Genomic DNA, 22,195 nt, shown 5'->3' with positions numbered 1-22,195 from the left:
ATGGTACTAACAGACCCTTGTTTTTATATTAGCACTCCGCCCATTATACTCTTCTAATCGACTTTTAATCAAGGGATATGTTATAAGCACTAGCTGCACTAATGTATTTTAATCAAGGGAAATTGTTATGCCTGCTTAATAGGGAAATGATATGTCCACCCCTTTTCCAGCAATTCCACTTACTTTTGTTCTTCTTTTTCAGACAAGCATTGCATTTCAATCCCTTTTTTAACCTCATTTTCAAGAAAATGTGAAGAAAAAGAGTGGTGGAAATACTCAGAAAGAGGGTGTAAATGTCATTTTCTTTTTCAAAGATTCAAAATAATGCGTCTCCATATGCTGTGTTTCCACTTATCCTGTTTTTGTCAGTCACAAGCAAGCGGGGTTTATGTTATTCTTGGATAGACTTGCTTTCCTCCATTCACATCTACAACAGCCCATGGAGTAGCAAATCCCAAAAATAACTTATCCAACTATTTGTATCCCCATGTAGAGAAAAGATGGATTTTACAATACCGGAAAATCCGCTTCTCAAATGCCAAAAACCAAGGTTTCCACTAGCCCAATATCCACAGCTGAAATAGAAGAACAATCACATACAATGTACTTCAATATATCCACAGCTGAAATAGAAGAACAATCACATACAATGTACTTCAATATATATGATGGAAGAACAAGAACAACACATGATAAGAACAATAAAAAGAAAGTTTCAACACATAGAGAAAATGGGGCAAGTTTGCACTTCGCTTCAAATCACAAGCTTGCACACAATGGAGCTTCAATGGAGATCCTAGCTAAGAAATTCTATGTAAAAATCTAACAAATAGATCAATGGAGGTCTTCCTAGTTTAAAATAAAAAAACATCCTAGGAAATAGACATAAATAGAGATTGTCTTGGTCACTCGAAAAAGAAAAAAAGAGTTGATGGACCAGGGAAGTTTTAGTGGGTATGGAAAAGTGGAGACTTAATTGCTTCAAGAAGTGGCGGTGGGTTTAGAGTCTTCAAGTAGAGTTTGAATTTAAATTAGAGGGAATTGAGAATGTTGGAAAGACTGAGGAAAAGATGGAGCAAACACGTGTGACTCACACAAGTGCAAATTAGGTACAATGACCAAAATAACCCTAGATACAAAATTACATATTTGCCCCCGCTACATCTATCAAAAATAAAATAAAATAAAGCTAAACTAAACAAAATTAACTTCCAAAAAATACACTTCACAATTTTAAAAAGAGAACATCACCAACACAAAGAATGTATAGCCTTATAACAAAGGTTGCGACATCCAAATCCCTCTTTTACAATTTCACATGTCACTTGCATTGACACCGAGGTTCTTATTTTTAAAGATCAAAAGTTAGTGTTCGATGGGAAAGTGTTTAAAACAGCAAATCCATTTTTGCCTTAACTCAGTGTAAACCAAAGAATCCAACTATGTCGATGATCATTGTTGGGCGTGAAAAAGGCAAAAATCATTGTGACGGTTACACATGGCGCCCCTGACGTGCCAAAGCCGCCCGAACATACCCATGGACGACCCCGAGTGGCATCATCCCGACCCCCTCTCCCGAGTGGTCTTCCCAGTTACTCAGCATCTCCCACAAGGAAGCTCCCTGACATCCTGTCACTATCATGAGCTGTCACTGTCAGAATCTGCTCCAAATCCCGCTTCCGTCATACCAAGGCCTGCTTCAGTTAGCCGCCAATCTGTTATTGTCGAATCTCCTATCCCGTCAAATCATCTCCCAAGATTGTACGCACATGCACTACCATGACGACATCTCTAGCGATATATGCGGTCCACGTCACCGCCACATCACGCCCAGGATACTGATACTCCCGCCTACAAAAAGGGGAAACCCCACTCAAAGAAGAGGACTCAGACTCACTCTCTCTCTCTCTCTCTCTCTCTCTCTCTCTCTCTCTCTCTCTCTCTCTCTCTCTCTCTCTCTCTCTCTCTCTCTCTCTCTCTCTCTCTCTCTCTCTCTCTCGGAAGGACTCAAGGAACAGACATTTGGCGTTCCTCCTTAAGGGTAAGACAGCCCGCTCAGGTGGGTATATCCGTTGAGAACACTAACAACATTTTCGCCTCAGCCTTATTTAGTTCTCATTTTTCCTTGTGCCACGGTTTGACTTGAGCATCGGAGGGTTCCTCCGGACTTCCGACTTTCGGTGGTCCCTAACCTTTTGTTTGAAGACATAGGTCACAGGTTGAGCCACCCTATGGACCCAACAAGAGGTTGGACCACGGATCCAAACCGTTCACGCCTAAGCGCAGGATTGAGCAGCATCAACCATCTATGTCCATGATCATCTATGAATGATTATCATCGGATCAATCCTAATAATCAACATTGGGACTCATGTGTATAATCAAGACTGTTGATCTTATGTACAGTCAAGAGTTGAATGGACATCTCATCTTAATTAACACTTACAAAAATCAATGGATTAGCTTATCTTGGCAGAACCATGAGGCATAATAGATCGAGTTTATCGTTATACAATGGACTTGAGGCGAACGAGCGATGGGCTAGACAAACATGCCCACACGTAGCTCAATTATTGATTTTAACACGCCCTGGCCTTACTGTCAAGATATCATTTTGACATGGGACCAACATACAAGCCCACTAGGTTAACGGTCGAAGAAGAAGAAGAAGAATTTTAATTTTGTTGTGTATAGACACTGCCAGCACTTTTTTTAAAGAAATTATATTATTTAAGCATTGTGGTACTCATGATCAATAGAAATAACAAATCTTTAACATAATTTACTTAAGAGAACAATACATGATTATTGCTTAACAAACACAACAAAGAACAACATTATGAAGAATAACAATCACAATTTTTACGTCAAATATATATAATAAATGAACGGCAGCATGGACGAATTTGTCTACGAATCCAATTGTATTCCCGAGTCGTAGACATCTCCGGCCTTCCAATCCTGCGGTATGTCATTGGTGGGAACCTCCCACGTTTCGTCTCCATCTTCGCCGCCGCTTAGTAGCATCCTTATGGACAGGGGCCCACTTGGTGGCATCACCAATGCCCATACCGCTCCATGACTGCGATCCAACAGCTTGCACACCTGATTTTGGGTCTGCACCGATCGAAGGGCAATTTTGTCATTTAACAAATTAGGGTTAATTTTGTCCAACAAGATTCAAATAAGAGGAATGATAGATACAAGGGAGCCCTTGCATAAAGAGCGGCAAAAGGGCTCATGATTGGATCCACATCATCAAATGTAACTGGTTTTTCTTTTTCAACCGATTTCAAAAGGTAACGGAAAATGACGTGGATCCAATGAAGAGTCCTTCTGCCGCTCTTTTTTGCAAGGGCTCCCTTGCATCTATCATTTCTCTTCAAACAATCCATAACTTGGCAATTTTACTTAGGGAAATGATATTCCCCCCTCTCCCAAATGAAAGGGAGAAACAGAATTGAAGAACCCGCGGATATGGGCAAAACGACATTTTATTTATTGTTAGCCAAGGAAAATGACTCATGGTAAAGACAAGAGGTGGAAATGACGCCAGGGTGGAATTAAATGGGAAAAACATCTTGGAATCTGTTTCCACCCCAATAGGTGGTATTTTGGTTCCACCGCGGTCGGTTAGAATAAATTTTTTATTGAAATTTTTTGGAATTAAAATTTTCATTCTGCTTCCAAGGTGATAAGAATAGGAATCAGATTTGGATATCGATTCCTGATTCCGATAATCTGAGTGCAGCCATAAAAGAGTCTCCTATAATCCCACCCCCTTTTTTCACATATCATTACATGATTAATGCTAGGGATACTGAGACTACGACCGAAAAGGGGACCGAACAAATGGTTTTCTCCCCGAACAAAAGTGATGTAGGCCAAGCCTTAGGAATAGGAAAATCTGCAAAAAGAGTAAACTTTTTTTGAATACATGGCACCTTCTCATTGTTGGGCTATCCATAGGTTGTAGTTTCGGTCACCATATCATTTTCTTTATTTTGCATATATAACACAGGAATCGTCCGAGTCAACTCGGTTGAAAACCAGAAATAAGGTTAAAATGACATATACCTCACACAGTTGCACGGCAATCACGTCCCTCTTCCCTTGCTGATACCATATCACAAAGGCCAAGTAGTTAGGATAATTGCTGGCCTCATCGATCTTGAACATGATGTTCTTACTTGGGAAGCTGCAAGAAACACTGGAATTGCATTGCCACATGTCAGTAAAGTGCGCCATTTTTCTTTGACTTGTAGTTTAAAAACTTGAGAACTCGGCTCAATTTGAAAATGGGCGAGTCGAGTTAACTCGACCAAGTTACCAGAGTGCATCAGTGCATGGGACTCTTAACATGCGTATAGTCGTTAAATATATGGTTATATATATTTTAATCTTAAGAGACATATATAGTGGGATCAAATCCTAGTGATGATTGTGCTTTACTATCCCACCGGGTTACGGACGAGTCAACTCATTTTGCTAATGAGTCTGATGAACTCGTTCGATTTTCAAATTGCTTCATCTGAGTTTTTGAATATCATCATTATGAGGTTGAATAACTCTCTTGCACGATATCGATAGCACAATATCATAATTACGGTAAGACTAGGTCTGAGGGCTCTACACAACATGTATTGATTGGCTATTATATAGACCGGAATTTTACATTCTGTGTGCGTATGGAGTCCGGTAATTTTTAAAAAGTACGGTGAGGCCCACTTCACGATCCAAACTGTTCATTTGTTGGTCCAACTGTTCTTTTTGGAAACTATTGGACTTCTCGCGAGCGCATCATATTAAATCTCATATAGACGCATATACTCATAGGACTGGCAACGGGGCGGGGCCCCGATGTTGCATTCCCCGTCCCCGTCCCTGCTTCGGGGATGGCGGGGAATTCCCGTCCCTGCCCCGCTGGGAATACCTAATCCCCATCCCCGCCTCACACAAAATCCTCACCTCAAAAAAGCTTTTTAACATCCCAAAAAAAGAAAAAGACATGCCGTATTTGTGCACTTATCAAAATATGGTAGTGCCAATATCACTAGCATAAAAAAAATATTTACTGTTAACTTGAAAAACACTAAAAAATATTAAAATAAGAGGATATTGATAATGGCTTGCATAGTGAAACGGGGCGGGGTGGGTCCATCTCCATCCGCATCCGCATCCCCATCCCCGCTTCGGGGAATTTTTTAAGTCCCCGCCCCCGCCGCATTCCCGCCCCATTCGGGCGGGGCGGGGCGGATCCCCGGTTTCAGAGGTGAAATTGCCAGTCCTATATACTAAACATATATGTGTATGTATATATGTATGATAATAATCTAGTCCAGCACCTACCGTCTGTACTCGATGCCCACGACCCCAAGGTTTAATAAAGATGGAGCTAAATCCGTGGTCTGAGCCATCTTGGAAAAGGCACGGCGGCTGAGAATAAAGTCGGTATTATCGCTCGAGCCATGATCGGTGATGACCACGGTCACCCCTTTGTCGGAGCAGTAGTTACTGTTGGTGCATCTCACCTGTAAATAAAATTAATCAAGACAAATTAATTACAGTATAGATATGGACTAAATCACAGCTAAGCGATCTTGGCTGTTGGATTGAATCATCCCCACATTTTTGCGAATTGTATCTCTTGATCATCACCTGATAACATGCGCCGCATCCTACACCGTCCCTGTAGAGATCAGATGTCGCTGATACATCCCCACCGTTGACTTTTGCTCCGAACGCTCCGAACCCACATGCCCCAGCTGCAATTCAATCAAAGAATGATGGTTTAGGGTTTAGGATTTAGGGTTTTGAAAAACAAAGTATAACTAATTTATCAATGTTAACTCACTATCTGTGCCAGCCTCGTCGGAATTCGGGTAGTAAGCCGCTCGTGATTGAATGAAACAGTCGCTACATGTTGCGGCTCTAGCTGGAGCTTGCATTAGAAGTATAGAAACAAGGAGAAAGAGAAGGAATTGAAGAGAGAGTGCCATATGGAAGAGAAAAAAGGAGAGTGAATGCAAAGAACAGAAAGTGGTGAGAAAAGAGAAGAATGAGAGCAAGTTAAGACTAGAAGGTGGTGATGGAGGAGAACATACTAGTTGGGAGTATTTATAGTGAAATGAGAGCCAAACTTAATCCCCAATGGTAAAAGATAAAGACTTTTGACATTCCGTTACAGATTTTGGTGCATGGAATGTTATTGTTGCGACCTAAGTTATTCAAATACAAAGGCTTGACCGCAACCTTGTTAGACTTGCAGTTTCTTTCTTACAATTTTTCTCATCCTATCATAATTTCTTTCACACCTAGGCAACATATTTTATACATATATACAGAGAGAGAGAGAGAGAGAGAGAGAGAGAGAGAGAGAGAGAGAGAGAGAGAGAGAGAGAGAGAGAGAGAGAGAGAGAGAGAGAGAGAGAGAGAGAGAGAGAGTTTCATCTAACTAACACGGGGAATGGTGCAGAGTGACCAAACTGGGCTCCTTCAAGGAAGAAGAGAGAATATGTGAAATGATATATTCTCCCCTTTGCCCTTGGACCACCCACTTGTGGTAGTGATAAATAAAGTAGGGGGGGCTGGCCCACTGAAGAAAATGTGGGGATTAGATCACTTCCCAAGAATATTTTCTCTTCAACGAGGGGAATGGTGGACGACCACCCAACTGGGCTCCTTATGTAGTTATGTCGTCCCAAGGAAGACGAAAGAATATTAACTCTCTCTCTCTCTATCTTAGTTTAGTACAAATCACATCATGCTTTTGAATCACACCATTGGAAGAATCACATCACGTCTCTGTTGAGTGTATGATCTTTCCTCTTGCCGAACAAGTTGACGAGTGGAATGAAATCTGCTTAATTAAGTCTTCTGTTTTGATGCATTTCACAGGGAATAATCGAAAACGGTTTCTTGTTTAAGATTTGGTAAGTGATATATTCGCACCCTTTTCTTCTCCGGGTGTAAATGTGTAATTATGACTATCTCTATTTAGTCTCTACCCTAGCAGGGGATGGCCCAGGGAAGAAATGGGACGAATATATTATTTCCTTACCGACTGCGGTTTTAACTAAACAAGTATTAATGAAATACAGGAAGGAAACAGCAAAGAAGAAGACATATAGTTTGCCACGTAGGGCTTGGGTGATCTTGCCAATAGCATCACGAGTAGTTTCAAATGGCTAATTTCGCCCCTTTTTTTTCACTTGGTATAGTACCCTCTAGTGCATTTATGACTTCCCTCTTTTACACTAGACCCATTTATGGTAGTAATAGTGAAAAATTAGAATGTAAAAACTTTTTGTGACTTTACAGTCTCTCATTACTTCACGACTATCAGAACTGCAGAACCTAAAACCCAAGCCTAAGAGAGTCCCTGCTCGAGAAGTCCTAGACATTCCTAGAGTGACCCACAGTCTAGGAAGTTCCGAGGGGATTTAAAATACCACACCACTAACCTCTTATGCGTGTTTTTTTTTTTTTTTTAAGTACTCCAATTGAATATAGAACAAAAAAAAGGGAAAGCATGTGAACTACGCATGTTAATTTTCTTATTGTAATGAGTACATGTCAATTACCAAGCTCATTCATGACAATAACACTTGGGGAGAGTATTGATAAAAATCTCTTTTAGAGAGTACTCATTCTACAGAAAATCCATTCTAGAAATGTAAATTTTAATAAGAAGTTTAAACATAGAAAGGATTAAGTTGATATAGCTTAAATAAAGCAAGTAGGGTCTTATAATTTAGCGTGTGTTTGGCAACCATTCTCCACCGCGCTTCTCTCATTTTTTTTCCTTGAGGAGAGTTATAAAAACTCTAGAATAATCATGTTCAGAAACTAGACCCATTTCCGCTAATTTCTCTCGATCCTCGCAATAATGGTGCGAGAGAATGAGATTTCGCCTGATTTTTCGAAGACATGTGGATTTGATTCGGGTAGTTCTCATTCTCAAGTTTCTCTGCTAGTTCCATCTGCTCTTCCAGTGGGAGGAGGAGAATATATGATTGCCGAACACATCATTTTAATGTGTGTACTAATTAATGGGAAGATCCTTATCAAAAAAGAATATTATTGTCATGAAAAGCATTTATTAATGTAATTTTATAGATGTTTGATTTATGGGTAAGCTGGGGTTAGGCCGACCCCTACCAGTATATTAAAGAAAGAAAGATGAAACAATAGGACGGACAAGATCACTGCCCAATCCTTAGGACAATGTCTAAAGAAAAGGGAAGAACAACTAGGGGTATGATACCCTTGACGACAAACTCAAAACAACCAAGAAAAAAGAAAAAAAACACGTGAACCCTAGAGCAGCGCCCCATACTAGGGTGGAGCCATGTTTACTGTGATCTAGGAGGTCTATCATCTTCTAGCTATACCTCCTTATTCTTTGGCTTTTCCTCAACTCTTGAACCTTTGGGAGGAAATTTATAGATGTAGCCTAATATAAACAGTTGCTAGGAATCCCTCACACAAGTCTGTCTTCCTAACTGGCGTCATCCACCAAATCTTGACATCTAGACTTTTGCTCATTGATTGATTGACGAACGGGACCTTGATTTTGACATAGGCCATAGGAACCTGTAACATCTGATCGTAGTTACCATATCAATGGCCCTGATTGTCATACAGCCCACCACGTAGGCCCACATTGGACAACGTACAATAACTTTGTTAGCCTCGGTCAAATGACTGGTTGAGAAGAGAAAATATTTTTTCGTGCTGATATGAAACCGAGAGTGGAACAGAACAAATCCCCACATGGCACATGGCATGCGAGGGGTAGTTTTGCTGATAAAAAGGTCAAAAAAGAAGGAACAAGATTGCAGAGATGCTATTTGTTCTCTTAGTCCCCAACTCCGTTGCCATATCATTATTTTTTCTACACTCTCGTCTATTTTTTTTTCCATCGATATATGAGCCTATTTGGATACATGGCATAGACTCAGATAGTGCCTGGAATTACTTGGAAGAATAGTTGTTTTTAGTGTTTGGTTGTGTGGCATAGACTCAACGGGAATAAGTAGGGGGTGTCATTACCAGTTTAAAGAGAGAAAAGAAAGAGAAGAGAGAAAAAGCACCATTCTAAAGTTTTTTTAAGCAAAATTCAATTTTTTTTTCTGTACAATTTGGCGTGAAAGTTATGAGGGAAACCCCAAGGCAACATCCCAAGGAGTCTCCGTAGAGTTCAATGCAAAATTGGCAACCAGACAAAAAATGGCATCCCAAATCCGTACTAAATCCTGACAGCTGCCGGGATTTTTCGTGAATTTGGGTAGATGTGTCGGATAAGATTCATAAGTTAGAGATAATCTTGATGTGGTAATGTGTCACATGAACTGTAGATAATTTGGGATTCTCTAGTCTACCCTAGTTAGAGATAGACGTTGGAGTTGGATAACGGTCTTGCTTTGTTGGGGTTGATAAGTCTTTTGCCTTTTATTTAGGAGCATGTAGAGTTTGATGGGTTAGGAACTTCGAGATTATTGTTGATGTTCACAAACTCTATGTGCTTAAACAACTTGAATGAATAATGAAGAATATCTTTTGAATGTAAAGCACACTTTGGTTCTTCGGAGGACCAACCCTTCTCTCGAAGTGCTTCAAGGGGCCGATCTTCCCTCTAAGATGATAAACTACGTTGTGATCCGAATTGGGTTCGTAACACGATCTTCTACAGAAAACTCAAAACAAAATGCCTTCTTTCGTCTCCCTTTCCCATCACCATCTCTTCCCCCATCTTCTACACAAAACTTATATCCATAAAATAAAATTTTGCAGAAGAAATCTTGGTAGAATTGTTACTGCTCTTCCCAAATTCTCAATTTCCTTGAGCTCCCTGGAAGTCCTAAAGTAATTTTCTGACTTCCTTATTTTCATTCTTTCTGTTTTTACTGCTTCATTTTCTTCCCTCTTCGATCTTATGGCTTTCTTGTGTGCTTCTATTTTTTTTTCCACCAATGGAAAAAATGGTGGATCTTATATTTATCTTTTACTTCGTTATTCCAATTTTATTGGCTACACTTCTTTCCTATTTGTTTTTTTCCCTTTTCCTGTGGTTGTTGAAGTATAAATGATTAATTAACACCTACTCTAATAGCTTAAGCTTTTGGAGTAATTAGTTGTTTCAACAGCTATTTACAGAATTACACCCCCCTCTCTCTGTCTCTCTGAACCTTGAGGTTGAGGCCTTAGCAACAATGGGATAGATCTTGATATTTGAACAAAGTAGTTTTTAAAAAAATACATGCCCCAAGCGAAAATTATTTTTAACGAAATTATTCAAATTTTTAACCAAATTATTTAAATCTCCAAACCGTTCATTGTTTTAGGCCCCAATGTAATAATACTGTCACCATAGGTAATCCTAAGCCTCCAATATGTTGATATACAACACTAACAAAAAGCATCATTCCTAAAAGGGAATTGCTAGCGTCCATTGCAAAAGGGTTTTTCCGGCTGGTCTGTCGCACATCAGACCAGCCACCTCGTTAATAAAGACAACAACTTTTGTCTCCATTCACGAGGTGGCTGGTCTGACGTGCCAGCCGTGAAAAGCCTTTTGCGATGGAGCTTAGCAACCCTTCCTAAAATATTATTTCTAGACTCTCTCTTTCCACCTCACACAACCACATATTCTATCAATATTTTATATCCAAAATTTTTCTTTTTAGCCAGACACACCAAACATACTAAAAAATGTCCATATTTTAGTAACTTTCACTCTCCACCCAAAATCAATCTTACAAAAAAATAATTTTATTCCTTTTGTTGCACTAATTCCAAACGTCTCCTTTCCCTCTCCTCTATTCTTTTCTACAAAGAGACAAAACGTCTCTCCTCCCAAGGACTCACACACCATTTTCTCTCTTTTCTACAAACACTTGTACTAATTCTTTCTCTACACCACAAGATTAAGAAAAAAACAAAACAAATCTCCCCCATCTCTCTACAAAAAAGAGACAAAAGGAGTCTCTTATACAAACTTCCTCTCTTATCTCCATACAAGACAATATTCTTTTTATTGTCTTTCTTCTTTATTGCTAAAAATTATTTCCTCGACTACTTCTCCTCCTCCCCAATACTTTTATATCGGGGGCAACACATAAGCATTGCCGGCATCCATTTCAATCTTCACACAGGGCTTACGCAGACCACCCTCCACACATGAAGACATTGTTGACATTGCCAGCATACACATTGCTTTTTTGAAAGGAATTATATTATACAAATATTGTGGTACTCGTGATCAATAGAAATAACAAATCTTTAACATAATTTACTTAAGAGAACATTACACATGATCATTGCTTAACATACACACCAAAGAAGAACAATAGGAAGAATAACAATCACAATTTTAATGTCAAATATAATAAATGAACTGCGGCATAGACGAATTTGTCTACGAATCCAATTGTATTCCCGAGTCGTAGACATCTCCAGCCTTCCAATCCTGCGGTATGTCATTCGTGGGCACCACCCACGTTTCGTCTCCATCTTCGCCGCCACTCAGTAGCATCCTTATAGACAAGGGCCCACTGGGTGGCATGACCACTGCCCATACAGCTCCATGGCTGCGATCCAACAGCTTGCACGCCTGATTTTGGGTCTGCACCGATCCAAGGGCAATTTTGTCATTTCACAAATTAGGTTCAATTTTGTCCAGCAAGATATTACCTTTCAAATAATCCATCACTTTGCAATTTTACTTATAGGTTGCGTTTGGATTTCTGGAATCGGAGCTCGAATCAGTATCCTATTCCAATTCCAGCATTTGGTTCGATAAATGAACGGAATGAAGGGGTGGAAATGACACCCAGGTGGAATTAAATGGGGAAAAGATGCTGGAATCTGTTTCTCACCCCCAACAGGTGGTATTTTAGCTCCCCCCGTGGTCGATCAGAATGAAAATTTTGTTGAAAATTTTTCGAATTAATATTCTTCATTCCGTTTCCAAGGTAACAAGAATAGGAATTGGATTTTGATACAGATTTCGATTCCTGATTCCGGTAATCCAAGCGCCGCCATACAAGATTCCCCTATTACCCCCACCATCTTCCCTCTACACCAGAAATAAGGTTAGAATGACATATACCTCACACAGCTGCACTGCAATCACGTCCCTCTTCCCTTGCTGATACCATATCACAAAGGCCAAGTAGTTAGGATAATTGCTGGCCTCATCGATCTTGAACATGATGTTCTTACTTGGGAAGCTGCAAGAGACACTGGAATTGCATTGCCATATGTCAGTAAAGTGGGCCATTTTGCTTTAACTTGTACGTAGTTTAAAAACTCGAGAACTCTGACTCAATTTGAAAGTGGGCCGAGTCAAGTTAACTCGATCAAGTTGCCAGAGTGCAGGGACCATTAACATGCATATAATCTCTATAGACAATATGTATATTTGTATCTTAAAGAGGCATAGTCGGATCAAATACAAGTGACGAGTTGACTCGTTTTGCTATCGAGTTGGTTCAACTCGTTCAAGTTTCGAGTTGACTCATCAAAGTTTTTGTTAGTATTATATTAAACTTCTTGTATTAGGTGCCGGGTAATCTGTATCTTAGAACAATCATCATTAGGGTAAGACTAACTTATTGTAATATGCGTTTGAGAGGTGTATACACTACATGATGTGATTGCCTATTTGCCTAGACTCGGGTGACGGGTGTATTATTATATAGACCGAACTTTTATATGTTGTGTGCGCGTCAAGTTCAGTATTTATCAAAAAGTATTGTGGGCCTTCTTCATGTAGGATGATCCAAACCATTGTTGGGACACAACGTAAATTGTAGTAGCCCAAAAATCATTTCCATAGGAGATCCTAACCCTCTGATCCTCCACAGATCGGAGGAATATGACCTTCCTATGAAGACAAATTAGGGTACAACCTATCCATGTTGTGGCTCAACAAATGAGCGGTGCGGATCATCCTATGAAGTGGGCTCATAGTACTTTTTTGGAAGACTTTCTCACGTCTACCATATTAATTATCAATATATACATATATGGTGATGATCTAGTCCAATACCTACCGTCTGTACTCGATGCCCACCACGCCGAGGTTTAGTAAAGATGGAGCTAAATCAGTGGTCTGAGCCAATTTGGAAAAGGCACGGCGACTGAGAATAAAGTCGGTATTATCGCTCGAGCCATGATCGGTGATGACCACAGTCACCCCTTTGTCCGAGCAGTAGTTACTGTTGGTGCATCTCACCTGTAAATCAAATCAATCAAGGCAAATTAATTTTAGACTTAGCAAAATCTAATATGCACTAAACCAGATGAGGCGATCTTGGTCGTTGGATCAAATCATCCCCATGATTTTTGCGAATTGTAACAGTTGATCGATCATCACCTGATAACATGCGCCACATCCTATACCATCCCTATAGAGATCGGATGCCGCGGATACATCCCCACCGTTGACTTTTGCACCAAATGCGCCGAACCCACATGCCCCAGCTGAAATTCAATCAGACATAATGTTGGTCTAATTTACACAATAAGAGACCGTTAGGGTTTAGTGTCTAGGGTTTTTTGGTTTGTACAAATTGGCCAGTTTCAAGCCATGGTGATCCGTCCAGAGTGCAGAATGTGTCTTAAAGTAATTATAATCAATTTATCAAAGTTAACTCACTGTCTGTGCCAGCCTCATCGGAATTTGGGTAGTAAGCCGCTCGTGATTGAATGAAACAGTCGCTACATGTTGCAGCTCTTGCCGGAGTTTGAGTTAAAAGTATAGAGACGAGGAGAAAGAGAAGGAATTGAAGAGAGAGTGCCATGGAAGAGAAAAGATAAGAATGAGTGCAAAGAACAGAAAGTGGTTAGAAAAGAGATGAATGAGAGCAAAGAATAGAAGGTGGTGATGGAGGAAAAGATACTAGTTGGGAGTATTTATAGTGAAATGAGAGCCAAACTTCTTCCCCCCAATGGTAAAAGATAAAGACTTTTGAAATTCCGTTAGAGATTTGATGCATGGAATGTTATTGTTTTTGCTGTTGTTATTCAAGTACAAAGGTTTGACCGCAACCTTCTTAGACTCGCAATTTCTTTCTTACCACATTTTCTCATTCTATTCTAATTTCTTTCACACACAGGCAACATGTTTTAGGCATAATCATTATTTTGCACACACACACGAGAGAGAGAGAGAGAGAGAGAGAGAGAGAGTTGCATCTGCCTAACGTGGGGAATGGTGCAGGGCGACCAAACTGGGCTCCTTCAAGGAAGGCGAAAGAATGTGGGAAATAATATATTCGCCCCTTTTTCTTCCTTGGGCCACCCCTTGTTCCCTTGTAGTGTAAAAGGGTAGTCATAAATAAACTAGATGGGGCCTGCCCAAGGAAGAAAAGGGGGCGAATGTATCACCTCCCAAGAATATTTTACCCAACGGCTTATGTCCGTCTCAAGGAAGAAAGAATATTTTCTAGCTCTCTCTCTCTCTCTTAGTCTCTTAGTCGTAGTAAAAATCCACATCTCTGTCAAATGTGCCTTAAGTCTTCTTTTTTTGTGCATTTCACATGCATTAATTGAAAACGGTTTCTTATTTAGGATTGTGAAGTGTTGTTATATTCGTCCCCTCTCTCCTGGTGTAATGATGAGTGATGACTGCTCTTTTTATACAAGAAGGGGTTGGTGGCCCAGGGAATTAAAGGGGTCAATATATTATTTCTTCACCTACTTCGGTTTTAACTAAACAAATATTAATGCAACACCCCCATACAGGAAACAGCAAAGAAGAAGATATATAGTTACTTTTTATGCCACGTAGACCTTGGGTGGTCTCTGGTCTGGCCAATGACATCCTGATTAGTTTCAAATGGCTAGTTTGCCGCTTGAGATATTTGAACAAAAGTGATTTTGAGGTATTCCCCCAATTCTTTGCTTGGGACAGCCCTCTCTAGTGTATTTATGACTACGGTTTTACACTAGAGGGGGGGCTGTCCAAAGTGAAAAAAGGATCGAGCATATCATTTGCCTTTCTATTTATGTCATGTGAAAGTCGAGATGGTCGTGTGAAGGACTTGGATCGTGTTGACATGATATGGTTGGGCTTAAGTCAAGAGTCTCAGGCACTCTCAGGCAATGAGAATGGAGGTTGATATAGTCTTCTATCTCTCAAGGTAAGAGAGAGAGACGTTGATAAGATGGGAATGGAGGTTGATGTAGTCTTCTATCTCTCACGGTGGAAACAAAAACCACTAAATTCTTTGTAGAATAGAAAGAAGAAGAAGACGTGAGCTCGTGGGAATTTGAGGGCATAGGAGGTATTTTTTCACTTAGACTCGTTGGAATTTGAGGGCATAAGAGGTATTTATCTATTTGGGGGTGAGGTGTTAAATTCACTGAATTTAGAAATAAATGAAAAAATTCCAACATTTTCTCTTCAGCTATATATATATATATATATATATATATATATATATATATATATATATATATATATATATTTGCTAGTGAATTTCCCAGAAAGGCATTTTGCTGCTGACTTTTGCATGAGAGAACAGCCACCTAGATGCATTGAATGAATAAGACGAAATTTGCTAAAAAAACAAGCATGTGAGCTTGGCCTAGCCTTTCTTCAAGATTCCCTAGCAAATCCCTTGTTTGAATGTCTATTGCTTTCTTCTTCTTTTTGTAATGCTCCAATTGAATATATAACAAAAAAATGAATTAAAAAAAGACAGCAAGGGGGGTTTAGTCGTGTGGGATTTTAACGTGTGGACATTAATGTGCGGACTTCTCCATATTGTCTATGACTCTTTGGGGACTTGGACTTTAATGTGCGGACACTTTGGACTTTGGGGACTCCAGCAGGGACTTTTTAGAGTCATGCACACATTGAAATCACCCGTTAGTCATCAACAATACATGAATTTGAAGTCCTTGAGTTTTAATAATCTATTTTTACTATGATCCCATGGATTTGTGGGCCCTACTAAAATATCTAAGTAATATTATGCATTAGTGGGTCCTACAAAGTGCAAGGCCAAAGTAGTCATTTCACTTTGGACAGGGACATAGGCTCACCTGTCTAGGCCAGTAATAAGTTATTTGTTAGATTGATATGAGCCGTCCACTTGATAGGGCTTGGTTTGGATCTCCTATAGCCCCAAAATCTGGCCAACTATATCGTCGATCTAAACCGCCCACTTAATAGGGCTTGCTCTGGATCTCCAATGGAGGCCACAAGAGATCCAAAGCAAAACTTATCAAATGGATAGCTGGATCATTCCAAGGTCGGATCTGAACCACCCATTTAGGTAAGCATTTCTCCAAGATTTATGATTGAATGGTTAGAAAATTTTCATTGAAATAGTTGGTGGCACATTTACTTAGAAATAACGATTACAACGCAGTTGCACATAATTCGTCTGCATGAATAAATTGAAGAACAATATCCGATAGACAAAAAAATAAGTATCTTTTACCACATTTAACTCAACTCAACTCAACAAAAAAATAAGTATCTTTTACTACATTTAACATATAACAAAATTAAGAAAAATCACACTATCAATCCATACAATCCAAAGCATCTTTTACCACATAATAATATTAAAAAAAGAAGAAGCAAATAAACTGTCTTATAAATCCAAAATATCCAATAAGTAGCTTTCATCTCCACAAACCGCAAAAAGATATCAGTCTAAATTAGTAACTTTCATCCCCGCAAAACCACAAAAAGATGTCAATCTAAATAAGTAACTTCCATCCCCACAATATCACAAAACCACAAAAAGAAATCAGTCTAGATAACCAATTTTCATCCCCACAATACCACAAAAAGATATCAATCTAAATTAGTAACTTTCATCCCCGCAAAACCACAAAAGGATGTCAGTCTAAATAAGCTACTTTTTCCTCATGCTCCCAATTACTAGCTTCTATTTTCGCACTTCCAGAACAAAAAATCCCTGCGAGCCTCCACATCCATATCTACAAATTGCTCTTTGAATTCTGGGGTATTCAAGAACTCAGGGGCCCATAACGAAGGTCGCACTCTAGGTTTGGAATCTCATTCAGTGCCTTTAGCCAATTGGCGTGGTTGGCATTGTTGGGATGAAGGTCTTTCATTTCTCTAACTAGCTCAGTAAATGATTCTACAAGCCCTTCATTGAGGTCTGTACCAAGTCGTGCCCTCTGACGAGATGAAGTGACCCCCTCAGGTCTACGCTTTTGCTGCATTGAGGATGAGGTAGAATGGCTAGGCGGCACATGTGAAGGTGCATCATCAACAAAGGCATCTCCCCCATTGCCTATATCATCATCCAACTCATTACCTATATTTATGCCAGCCTCTGAAACCTGTGCAGCGTATGAACCAACAACAAATCCTTGGCCAATGATTGTCTTCAAGTCCTCAAACTCTTCAATTGTCTTTATTCTGTAGATGGCAGCCTCTGGGTGGGCCTACATCAAAGAAAGACAAAATTTGTTCTTAGTTACAATTTCCAGTAAAAAAAATACAACAACTATAAAATAAATTATTTTCTTACCGCAATATAGCCATCCCAAACTTCCTCTGGGACCGTAATTTTTTTACTAAATGGATCCCAACCAAATCCTGAATTGGACGCCATTAACTTTGCAATCGGTTTGTAAGTTCTTTTCCATACTCTGAGCTTACTCCTAATGTGGTCATATGTTTTGTTACATCGAAGTTTTGAATTCAACATTGGCAAGACTTTAGTCGTGATTTGATTCTTGGAAAAAGACCCACTAGAGGGGAGGCGGGGGGGTGTCCAAAGTGAAAAAAGGGTCGAGCGTATCATTTGCCTTTCTATTTATGTCATGTGAAAGTCGAGATGGTCGTGTGAAGGACTTGGATCGTGTTGACATGATATGGTTGGGCTTAAGTCAAGAGTCAGGCACTTCTAACTTCTAAGTGCTTTTTTTAGTATCATTTGCATATAGGTAGCAAACAACTGAGGAAGATGATGAAGAAAAACTGAAAAAGATGATGAAAAACCCTAATGAAAATGATGAAAACCCCTAATTTATGTGTTGAGAGAGAGAGAGAGAGAGAGAGAGAGAGAGAGAGAGAGAGAGATGAGAATGGAGGTTGATGTAGTCTTCTATCTCTCAAGGTAAGAGAGAGAGACGTTGATAAGATGGGAATGGAGGTTGATGTAGTCTTCTATCTCTCACGGTGGAAACAAAGACAACTAAATTCTTCGTAGAATAGAAAGAAGAAGAAGACGTGAGCTCGTGGGAATTTGAGGGCATAGGAGGTATTTTTTCACTTAGACTCGTTGGAATTTGAGGGCATAAGAGGTATTTATCTATTTGGGGGTGAGGTGTTAAATTCACAAAATTTAGAAATAAATGAAAAAATTCCAACATTTTCTCTTCTGCTATAGAGTAGAGTGAGTGTGTGTGTGTATATATATATATATATATATATATATATATATATATATATATATATATATGAGAATAGTTTTTCTAGTCGGCCCCCTAGCAAAGGAATTCTACTCCTCCCTATTAATAATCGTTGGATCGTGGCCAATCTAATCTTAGCCGTCGAAAGTAAAGACCCATTTCACGAAAGAAAAGCAACGAACGAACCCTCTCTCCACCCCCCTCTCTCCACCCCTCTCTCTCTCTCTCTCTCTCTCTCTCTCTCTCTCTCTCTCTGTGTTCTGTGTGAGAAAAAACATGGGTTTTTGATCTAAACCGAAGCCATGATTCTCCCCTCTCTCTCTCTCTCTCTCTCTCTCTCTCTCTGTGAGAAGAAACATGGGTTTTTGATCAAAAACCCATTTGAAGCCACGATTGCAAAAACCCCTAAAAATATGGGTTTTTGAGAAACCAACAAAACCCTCTCTCTCTCTCTCTCTCTCTCTCTCTCTCTCTCTGTGTGTGTGTGTGTGTGAAGAAACATGGTTTTTTGATCAAAACCCATTTGAAGCCACGATTCTCCAACGAAAGCCACGATTCTCCCAGCGAGGGTTTCTTCAACGGGTTTCAAAACCCAACGATGAAGGAGGAGAACATCCATTTTTGCGCCTCTGAAAAGACCATCCCGACCGCTCCTTCGTCCCTCTCTGCCGGATTTTTCTCATTTCTAAGGTATGGTTTTTTTCGTCTCTTCGCCTCTCTTTTTTTTTTTTTTTTTTGCATTCAATGCCTGAATCGGGTGATTTTAGGGGTTTGGAAGGCCATTTTTATTTCTTTTTCAGCCATTTAGGCAGCTAATTTTTTATTGAATGAAATGCAGAGCAAAGGAATTGAGGAAAATGTAGTGATAATCAATACAATGATCGATGGTTATTGCAAGAAAGGATTTTTAGATGAAAAGGGTGTCTCTCCCAATACTGTGACCTACACTACATTGATTGACATACATTGTAAGGATGGCTACTTAGTCGAAGCAAGGAGGTTATTGTGTGAGATGGAGAATAAGGGTGTGAAGCCTAGTACTGTTACTTACAATGCAATTATAGATGGATATAGCAAGAAGGGTACTATGAAGGAAGCTCACAAGCTTACGGATGAAATGGAGGGGAAGGGAATGGCGATCGATGTGTATACATTTACTTCCCTTATGCATGGGCATTGTGTATATGGGAAGTTAGACAGTGCATTTGAATTGTTTGCTGAAATGCTCAAGAGAGGAGTAGTTCCAAATATCATTACATATACTGCGTTGATCTCGGGCTTGTCTAGAGAAGGGAGATCAGATGAGGCGTTTAGATTGTATGATGAGTTGATAGAGGCGGGCTTGACGCCGGATGACTCTGTATATTCGTCACTTGTGGGTAGTCTTCATTCGTCGAAACCTTGTTAAGAATGATTATATCCTGGTTTTTCATACCATATTGTCCATCAATGGACACTGTTATGTTTCACATTATATGGATCAATAAAAATTTGACGTGTTTTTCAATATGTTTACTTACCAACTTCTCCAAAAGCTTAAGTTGTTGGAACATGTCTTAATGATCTCAATCAGCTCAATCAGCTAACAATTTATGTCGACTTTTATCTGAGCAATGCAACATGTCTTAATGATCTCTTGCATCTTCCTTGTACGGGTAGGAGTGGCAATATCAAGGGAAGTGGAGGTGGAATGTTTCACCTGCTGATGGTAACACACAAGTTTCCTTCCAACCAGAGTATGTTCTACTTGACTTACGTATGCCTTTATTGTATAATTTATTTGTTACATATGTCTTCATTGTATAATTTGTTTGCTGTATAACGTTTGTGTTTCCTTGTCGTTCATTGTATAGTTTATTTGCTGTTACAGTTTCAAGATGCTCCCTTTATTTCACATGGGTCAAGCTTATTTGGAAATTTTCTTATTATATAACTGTATTGGTCTTCTGGCCGTAAATAATTTTACATTTCTTGTTGTATCTTCCAACCCATTTGTGTTACCTTTCATTCAATCTTTACCCTGTGTGAATATGTTCAAAGGGGAGTGTTATGTTTACATCTTACAATTGATTCTGTGTAGTAATAACTGAACCTAGGAACTAATACTGTGTATTTTCACAGATAGCTTCTGCTGATATTTCTCAGGTGACTGAGGCAATCAACTCTGGTTTTGTTCCTGTAAGTTTAACTCATTACACATGAAATGAGTGCTCTGAGTGCATGCCATTATGTATTGTTAGTCCTTTCAGTTCATTTGCACTCACATGGGTGAAGCTTATTTGCCGAGGCCATAATCTTACCTTATACCTTGTTACTTTGGGGAAACAATGGAGGCATTTAATTGGCTGAATTTGCGGAAAAATTAGGAGCACATTTTGAATATATTGACAGCAAAAATTATGCAGAAAACCTATTGTCCAAGAGACCAAAAATTGCACATGCATCAAATGGGGCCTTCAAATGGGGCCCACATTACATCATGGCTTATTTTTCAATTCCTGTTGCTTATCACTTATTCTTGGCATTTATGTTTGGATCTGACCCATACACTTTATCTGTTTCCAGTGCCGGACCATCTCTATCTGAAAAGGAGCAGAAGGAGAAGGCTCAAAGGTGCCACTTTGTACAGGAGCTTTTGCTTTCCACCATTCTCAATGACACCTTTTGAAGGGATACTACATGGTGGTGGCAGCAACTATTGAGGAAGCCTAAAGACAACTGAACACCTTCTCTCAATTCCCAGAGCCTATGTTCCGCTTCCTACATAATTTTTATAAAAAGGTTGTATGTATTAGCTCAGATAAACTGCTCAGATAAACCTTTATGTATTAGACACTTTGTTGGGCTTAGTTAATTTATAAATCATTTTTTTCTTGTAGCCCATGAGAAACGTGCGAGTAGCATAAATCAACGTTGTTGAAATTTGGTAAAAGACCTGAGGATCCCAAGCAAGGGTTTATTTTATCCATGGATAGACTTGGTGTCCTCTGTTTAGGCCGACCTTTGTTCTTGGATAAAATATTATCATAAGAAAATTGATGAACAAATGCATGACAATTTCAAAAGTAATCTTATCTTGGTAAGATACCCAATCCCAGGAACATCTTATGCTGGTACCGGTTTGATGATCCTTGTCTCCTGGTTTGTAGACGTGAAATGGAAAGATAATAAGAGACGAGCAAACCTCAACCACCAATCCTCATTCTACTGGAGTAACTTGTACCTAACCTAAAACGATGATATTCTTAATCCCTTGATTTGTTATTGACACCTTTACTTCTATTAGGAGAATGGTGCTCTAAGAAGCCTTAATGTGAGTGCCAATATGAAAGAGTTCTAACAAATGACGATTTCTGCTTCTACAGAAGGTTCCCTTTTTGCTAATCTCAAATGAAGCAAAAAGGGAACCTATGATTATCCTTCTAAATTAACAATAACCATATCATTTGCCTCCAAAATGTAGGAAAAAAATTCCCCCCATGGAAAAAAAATTTCAACAGAAATTTTTTTTCCATGCAAACCAAACAGGGCCAAGTTGCACGCTTGGCTGTAAATTTAGATTGGTGTAGCTTCTGGTTAGTAGACATGAGGCAGGGATGGCTTTTTTTTATTATTTATTAAAAATTATATCACCGTTGCCGGGGATCGATCAATATTGTTAACGTATAAAAGACAAATAACGCATTTCTCCAACAGCTTAAGCTTTTGGAGAAGTTGGTAAGTTAACATGGTATCAGAGCCAGAGGTCTCGAGTTCAAACCTCCCAGATAGCAAAAAAACACGT

The 22,195-nt window shown here is 39.4% G+C and overlaps 4 protein-coding genes across 5 annotated transcripts; 1 reads left to right on the top strand and 3 right to left on the bottom strand.

The window, feature by feature from the left end:
* Positions 1-2,754: 2,754 nt before the first annotated feature.
* Positions 2,755-6,377, bottom strand: LOC143883471 (expansin-like B1). Its single transcript, XM_077386824.1, has 5 exons — positions 5,855-6,377; positions 5,659-5,765; positions 5,350-5,531; positions 4,078-4,210; positions 2,755-3,117 (listed from the first exon to the last, which is right to left on the bottom strand). Exons 1-5 carry the CDS (start codon positions 5,997-5,999, stop codon positions 2,911-2,913), a joined length of 774 nt encoding a protein of 257 aa, XP_077242939.1. The 5' UTR covers positions 6,000-6,377; the 3' UTR covers positions 2,755-2,910.
* A 4,890-nt stretch (positions 6,378-11,267) lies between these two features.
* Positions 11,268-13,871, bottom strand: LOC143883470 (expansin-like B1). Its single transcript, XM_077386823.1, has 5 exons — positions 13,664-13,871; positions 13,382-13,488; positions 13,059-13,240; positions 12,113-12,245; positions 11,268-11,626 (listed from the first exon to the last, which is right to left on the bottom strand). The coding sequence occupies exons 1-5, from the start codon at positions 13,806-13,808 to the stop codon at positions 11,420-11,422; spliced, it is 774 nt and encodes a 257-aa protein (XP_077242938.1). The 5' UTR covers positions 13,809-13,871; the 3' UTR covers positions 11,268-11,419.
* A 3,124-nt stretch (positions 13,872-16,995) lies between these two features.
* On the bottom strand, positions 16,996-17,609 carry LOC143882827 (uncharacterized protein At2g29880-like). The gene is made up of 2 exons (XM_077386231.1): positions 17,526-17,609; positions 16,996-17,439 (listed from the first exon to the last, which is right to left on the bottom strand). Exons 1-2 carry the CDS (start codon positions 17,607-17,609, stop codon positions 16,996-16,998), a joined length of 528 nt encoding a protein of 175 aa, XP_077242346.1.
* Positions 17,610-18,669: 1,060 nt separating this feature from the next.
* Positions 18,670-21,289, top strand: LOC143883469 (uncharacterized). Of its 2 annotated transcripts, none has more exons than XM_077386821.1 (5): positions 18,670-19,101; positions 19,250-19,786; positions 20,071-20,147; positions 20,533-20,589; positions 20,977-21,289. In XM_077386821.1, exons 2-4 carry the CDS (start codon positions 19,289-19,291, stop codon positions 20,534-20,536), a joined length of 579 nt encoding a protein of 192 aa, XP_077242936.1. In that variant the 5' UTR covers positions 18,670-19,101; positions 19,250-19,288; the 3' UTR covers positions 20,537-20,589; positions 20,977-21,289. The 2 variants fall into 2 exon arrangements, with proteins under 2 accessions (XP_077242936.1, XP_077242937.1); XM_077386822.1 differs by having other exon boundaries at positions 19,250-19,790.
* The last annotated feature ends 906 nt before the right edge of the window (positions 21,290-22,195 follow it).

This window comes from Tasmannia lanceolata, unplaced genomic scaffold (assembly GCF_043159265.1).
Source record: "Tasmannia lanceolata isolate RefF3 unplaced genomic scaffold, GAP_Taslan_0.1 ptg000008l, whole genome shotgun sequence".
Lineage (NCBI taxonomy): Eukaryota > Viridiplantae > Streptophyta > Magnoliopsida > Canellales > Winteraceae > Tasmannia > Tasmannia lanceolata.
Note: the sequence above shows the minus strand (reverse complement) of the source record. Positions and strands in the feature narration are given on the sequence as shown.